The sequence below is a fragment of the Nyctereutes procyonoides genome, unplaced genomic scaffold (assembly GCF_905146905.1).
Source record: "Nyctereutes procyonoides isolate TBG_1078 unplaced genomic scaffold, NYPRO_anot_genome, whole genome shotgun sequence".
NCBI classification, from domain to species: Eukaryota; Metazoa; Chordata; class Mammalia; order Carnivora; family Canidae; genus Nyctereutes; species Nyctereutes procyonoides.
Genome location: NW_026575025.1, coordinates 6,527,221 through 6,533,935, shown reverse-complemented (window position 1 = coordinate 6,533,935; position 6,715 = coordinate 6,527,221). Strand labels below are relative to the sequence as shown.

Here is a 6,715-nt window from a genome sequence, read left to right as displayed (position 1 = left end):
CTGCCATTGGTCGCCCGCTTCGCCCCACCCCCTGAGCTGACTCCGGGCCACGGAACGGGCCACTCGGCGCCGCTGGGGCGCGGGATTGACGGCCGAGGGCCCGCCCCGCGCGTGGCTGGCGCAGCTGCTGGGGGCCCCAGCACCCAACGGAGCTCAGAACGCAGAGCACGCGCGAGGCCGGGAGCTCCATCCACCCGGTGGCCGCATGCAAGCCTCTTCCCCTGAGCCTGTTTCCTCTTTGTGCAAATGGGGCTTCCTGAGCATCTGGTACATCAGGCGCTGGGTCCTAAGCAACTCAAAACGGACATCATCCCTGCTCCTAGGGCTCACGTCAGGCGGGAGCTGGGCGGGGGGACGAGTAATCAATAAACGATCATCAAATAAGTGGAGTGTCACATAGTGTGCAGAGGAGCAGAGCAGGGTGGAAGAGGTTGAGCGTGAGTGCAGCTTTACTGGGGGGAGGAGATGGGAGTTTCACGTTGGGATCACACCTGGGCAGAGATAGGAGGGGAAGAAGCAGCAGGGTTGGAAAGAGGGAAATGTTCAACTGCCTTGCAAGCCCTGCTGGGGCCAATGGCATGGGGCAGATCTGGTGATAAGAACTCACAACAGTTGTCCCGCTTGGCAAGAACGCCCAAGCCTACAGACTCCTGCCTCAGCGACCAGCCCCTGGACAGGACCTTGGACAGGGCAGCTGTGCTACCCAAGCAGCCCCTGGAGGAGGGGTGATTGAAGGTGTCTGCTGGCCCCACTCCCAACATTTGGGACAAAGGCCTTGTTTGCAGAAGGATCTGGTTGGCACATCTCTGTGTCCCTCACAGAGAGATTTTTTCCTGCAGTTTTTTGTTTTGAAAGACGTCAAACATAGAAACCTATGAATTGAATATATACTAAAGTGGGCACCCAGCGACTGCCAACTGTTGGCCACGTCGAGTTTCTCTTTCCTGCTTTCTCTCTGTATCCACCCTCCACTTTTTTTTCCTGAACCATTAATTGGCAGCAGGTAATGTCTTCTTCCTAAATACTTCAGTAACCACCTCTTACATTAGCAAAATAAAACACATTATAGTCTGAAAATTTTGCATCAATCCAATGCTATTATCAAATATATTGTTCACATTTGGTTTTCCCCAATCATCCCGTTTATGTCCTTTATAGCTGTTTATTAAAAGCCAAGGTCCAATCAGGGAATCACACACACCATGCATTAGGTGTCATGGCTCCTTAGCCTTAATCTAGAGCACTGCTGCTCCAGCCTTCCTTTCTTATCTTTCTCTTTTTCTTTTTTTTTTTTTTTTTTTGGTTTGTGTTTTTGGCCTTTCGTGACATGACAATTTTGAAAAGTCAAGACTAACTTTTCACAGCGTTTCTCTCAACCTGCATATGACTGTTTTCCTCACTTTTGCATTTAGGTAATGCGTTCAGGGCAGGATAATGTACTACAGAGATGATGTGGTGTCTTTATGCACCATGTCAGAGGGAACATGATGCCCCTTGGTCACATGCTGATGATGAGTTTGATCGAGGGACTTTTGCCAAAGGTCTTCCATTTTTCCTTTGGTAATTAAAAAGTAGTCAGTGGACTGAAACTTTGAGACTGTAAATATGCTGCTCCCAGATAACCTTTCAGCCAGTCATCTTGCATTTAATGATGACTCCTGCCTGAATCACTGACTTCTTGTGCAAAGGGGTGATTTTTCTAATTTTATCTCTCCTTCCACATTTATTAGTGGGCATTTTTCTGAAAAGAATTTCTCTTTCTTGCAGCACCTGGGTGGCTCAGTGGTTGACCATCTGCTTTTCAGGTTGTGATCCCTGCTGATCAGATTGTGATCCCAGGGTCTTGGGATTGAGTCTTGCATCGGGCTCCCCAGAGGGAGCCCGCTTCTCTCTTTGCCTGTGTCTCTGCTGTGCCTGTGTGTCTCTCGTGAATAAATATTTTTTAAAAGAATTTCCCTCTTTTAATTTCTTTGTTGGTATGGATTAATGGATTTTTTTACTCATTGACTTGTGTACTATCTGTGCTGTTAACCTTTTTTTAAAAGAAGTTAGTATCTTTGCATATTATCCCATATTTAGCCAGTGGGAGCCCCTTTGGCATGATTCCTTTTTAAAAATAACGTATCTCCATCCTTCTTTGAGCACTTCCTTATTTCCTGCGACAACCAAATGTCCCAGGTGTCTTTCTTTCCTGCCCTGGGCCTAGACTCAGCCGTTTGGAGCAGGAGGTCTTTGAGCAGAGAGAGACCTGAAAGAACTGAGGGGTCTCTGGGAATGAAACCTACCAGAAGGAACAGTTGAAGCGAGGAGTAACTCAATTAGCATGTGCTGTTCTCAAGTTTCAAACTGTCCATCAGCACAAGTATTACTTTAGAGGGCTGGGGGAAATGTATTTTAAATGTGAGCACGTGTATGTAGCACAAAAGCAGTATCCCAAGTCGGGAGAAAAATACGGACTATTCAAATAAGGACAGTGTGTCTTATTCGTACAGGAAAAAATTGGATTCCTACGCCAAATGGACTACAGAATGAACTGTTAAGAAAAAGTGAACACCCGCCTGCAGCAGTTCTCTCCAAGCAAGAAACGTGGCACCAGGGCAGTGGCACACTCGCCTCCTACTGCTCCACTAGACACCTGCAGGGCCTGGGGAACCGCCCGGCGGCCGCACAGGACACACCTGGTGGAGAGGAAACGGCAGCGAGCGCCGGCGCGTCGGCACTGGGCTGCTACGAGCGCCCCCGCGCTGAACCCACCGCTCCTGCTCTACTCCCACAGTGCAGCCCTAAACTGCAGGAAAAAGAAATGAAACCAACGTGTGTGACCTTACGAGGTATAGAGCCGAGTTGCGGCGCAAACCCGGCGCAGTGCGGGGGGAGGGGTGGAATTAATCAGAGGCGCTGCGCTCCACGGCCCGCGACCGCCCCCCGCGCCGCACCGCAGCCTCCGGGAGCTCCCGCGGCTCCTCCGCGGCGCCGAGGGGCGCCTCCTTCCTGCGCAGGCGCGGCCGCGAGCTCCGCGGGGGGGCGGGGGGCGGGGGGGGCGGGGGGGGCGGGGGCGGGGCCTGCCGCCGCGGCTCTGCGGCCCGGACTCGCCGGACCCGCGCTGCGACCCGGAAGGGCCCGAGCTGCGGCGGCCGCGATGGGCCGGAAGGTGACGGTGGCCGCCTGCGCGCTCAACCAGTGGGCCCTGGACTTCCAGGGCAATCTGCAGCGGATTTTAAAGAGTGAGTCTGGGGCGGCGAGGTCGGGGCTGTGGTCGGACGGGGTGGGACGGGGCAGGGGGTCGGGCAGGGGGACGGGGTGCAAGGGGGACGGGGTGTAGGGGGGCGAGGGTGCAAGGGGGACGGGTGTAGGGGAGCGAGGGTGCAAGGGGGACGGGGTGTAGGGGAGCAAGGGTGCAAGGGGGACGGGGTGTAGGGGGGCGGGGGTGCAAGGGGGACGGGGTGTAGGGGGGCGGGGGTGCAAGGGGGACGGGGTGTAGGGGGGCGGGGGTGCAAGGGGGACAGGGTGTAGGGGGGCGGGGGTGCAAGGGGGACGGGGTGTAGGGGAGCAGGGGTGCAAGGGGGACGGGGTGTAGGGGAGCAGAGGTGCAAGGGGGACGGGGTGTAGGGGAGCAGGGGTGCAAGGGGGACAGGGTGTAGGGGAGCAGAGGTGCAAGGGGGACGGGGTGTAGGGGAGCAGGGGTGCAAGGGGGACGGGGTGTAGGGGAGCAGAGGTGCAAGGGGGACGGGGTGTAGGGGAGCAAGGGTGCAAGGGGGACAGGGTGTAGGGGAGCAAGGGTTGGGGGAGACGGGGTGTAGGGGAGCGAGGGTTGGGGGGGATGGGGTGCAAGGGGGACTGGGTATAGGGGAGCGAGGGTCCAGGGGACGGGGTGCAAGGGGGACGGGGTGCAGGGGAGCGAGGGTCCAGGGGACGGGGTGCAGGGGAGTGAGGGTTGGAGGGAACAGGGTGTAGGGGAGCGAGGGTTGGGAAGTACAGGATGCAAGGGGGGACCGGGTGTTCAAGGGGAGGGGTTGTGCGGGGGGACTACAGAGGAGGGCAGGCGGAGGGGGGCAGGCGAAGGTCCTTGTGATTCACACACATACCTGCTCTATGGAAAGTCACAGCCCTGGACTTGGGGACAAATAAGATGATGCATAATGACCACTCCCTGCCCCCTCAAGTGCTCAGGGCCCCTCCAGATTGCCTGGTGAGGACACTGGAGGTAGGAAAAGGATGCTGCAGAGACAGAGATGGAGGCGAGAGGCTGAGGCTTACCTGTCTTCAGATACCCTTGGGGTCCAGTGTGGCTTAGCTAGTGCTGAGCTGCCTGAGAGTTGCTGAGTTGCCCATGTTTAGAGGCGCTTAAGGGGAAGGTTGGCCAGCCACCAGGCAAGGAGGTTGTGAAGAAGTGTCCCCTGAAAGGTGGTCTTGTGACCAGAGAACTGGTTCCTAACTTAGGTTCAGCAGCTTGCCATCAACACTTGAGAGACACATGATGAGGGGTAAGGAAAGGTGGCTCTATTCAGGAACCAGGCAACCAGAGAAGATGGTGGACTGACCTGTCGAGGCCATCTTCCCCACGGGGGCAAGTTTTCAAAGAGGAAGTTGCAGGAAGAGGGACGATGGCCTTATGCAGGAGCAGCAGGTTTCCAGGCAGGAGGCAGTGGGGCCGGAGGCAGTCGGATGTGACCCTGAGCAGACTCACTGGCGTCCCCCCAGCTGTTTTCAGATGTAGTGAGGCTCATCTGGGAGAGTTTGGTCCTTCAGTCCTCAACGCCAGTGGTCTGCAGATCTTGGGGAAAGTAGGTTTGTTCTGCTACAGATCCAGGGATTTAGGTCAGCAAGCAAGGAGCCTGTGAGCTTGAAGCAAGTCAGACTTTAAGACAGTGGGAGTGCTGTTCATAGCATCTGTTGCCTGGAATATTTTTCCATCTCTTTGTGTCTTCCTCAATTTCTTTCAGAAGTGTTCTATAGTTTTTAGGATATATTTTGAGAACCATTTGAATGGTAAATGGTTCTCCAACCTTTTATTTTCAGGTTGTAGGTGTCCTTCTGTCTAAAATGAGTCTCTTGTAGACAGCAAATAGATGGGTCCTGCTTTTTTATCCAGTCTGAAACCCTGCGCCTTTTGATGGGGTCATTAAACCCATTCACGTTCAGAGTTACTATTGACAGATATGAGTTTAGTGTCATCATGATATCTATTTAGTCCTTGTTTTTGTGGATTGTGAAAATGTCAATGTTACCCAGGGCAATTTACACGTATAATGCAATCCCTATCAAAATACCATGGACTTTCTTCAGAGACTTAGAACAAATTATTTTAAGATTTGTGTGGAATCAGAAAAGACCCCAAACAGCCAGGGGAATTTTAAAAAAGAAAACCATATCTGGGGGCATCACAATGCCAGATTTCAGGTTGTACTACAAAGCTGTGTTCATCAAGACAGTGTGGTACTGGCACAAAAACAGACACATAGATCAATGGAACAGAACAGAGAACCCAGAAGTGGACCCTGAACTTTATGCTCAACTAATATACGATAAAGGAGGAAAGACGATCCACTGGAAGAAAGACAGTCTCTTCAATAAATGGTGCTGGGAAAATTGGACATCCACATGCAGAAGAATGAAACTGGACCACTCTCTTGCACCATACACAAAGATAAACTCAAAATAGATGAAAGATCTAAATGTGAGGCAAGATTCCATCAAAATCCCAGAGGAGAACTCAGGCAACACCCTTTTTGAACTTGGCCACAGTAACCGGAGAAGGACAAACAGTGTATGTTCTCATTCATTTGGGGAATATGAATAATAGTGAAAGGGAATATAAGGGAAGGGAGAAGAAATGTGTGGGAAATATCTGAAAGGGAGACAGAACATAAAGACTCCTAACTCTGGGAAATGAACTAGGGGTGGTGGAGGGGGAGGAGGGCGGGGGGTGGGGGTGAATGGGTGACGGGCACTGAGGGGTACACTTGACGGGATGAGCACTGGGTGTTATTCTGTATGTTGGTAAATTGAACACCAATAAAAATTAATTTATAATAAAAAAAAAAATAGCATCTGTTGCCTAGAGAAAGGCCTGATGGGGAGAAGCCGGCCCCAAGAGGGAAGCAGAGTAAGGGGTGAGCCTGCAAGCTTAGAGACTAGGGTGAGGCTCTAGCAGGACCACCATATAGTGAGCCTTGGCACCAGCTCATCTGTAAGCATGAAAGGCCCAACTACTTATACCTCCAGCTACAGCGGGGCTGTCCTGGGCAACCCTGCAGGTGTGCTCACCCCAGGCCATCTTGTTCGGAGCTGCTTCCCGCAAGAGGGTTTGCTAAAAGCAGGAAGAACAGGATAATGCAGGGGAGGGCATGTGCCCCAGACCTCCAACCTCTTTTTTTTGACATAAACCTGCTTTCATCTCATCAGAGCGCAAAGTGTATGTAGTTAGAGCGAGGCAGTCAGTGGCCAGAGCTGGGTCTCCATTCGAGTGGCCTCTTCTCTGCAGATGCACATTGGGGCACTGCTGGCCCAAACCAGAGGTCACTGGTGCCACTGAAGGCTGTGGTCTTTTGAGTCCTGCTTTCTCCCTGCACACGTTCTTTCACATCTGCCTGTTAATGAACTACCAGGGTGTGGCTTCCTCCTCCTGCCTGGTGCTAAGGGTCAGCCCTGCAGGCTCTGTGTCTTATTGCCTGCAGGGTAAGCAGGGCCTGTGGGAGTGCCCGTCCTTGGCTGC

The 6,715-nt window shown here is 53.0% G+C and overlaps 1 protein-coding gene across 2 annotated transcripts in view; it reads left to right on the top strand.

Moving 5' to 3' along the window:
• Positions 1 to 3,085: 3,085 nt before the first annotated feature.
• Positions 3,086 to 6,715, top strand: part of NADSYN1 (NAD synthetase 1) — a 38,050-nt gene continuing 34,420 nt past the window's right edge. For both annotated transcript variants that reach the window (XM_055311851.1, XM_055311858.1), the window contains exon 1: positions 3,086 to 3,224. In XM_055311851.1, coding sequence (XP_055167826.1) covers positions 3,140 to 3,224 — 85 coding nt within the window. In that variant the 5' untranslated portion in view covers positions 3,086 to 3,139. The remainder of the gene's footprint in view (positions 3,225 to 6,715) is intronic.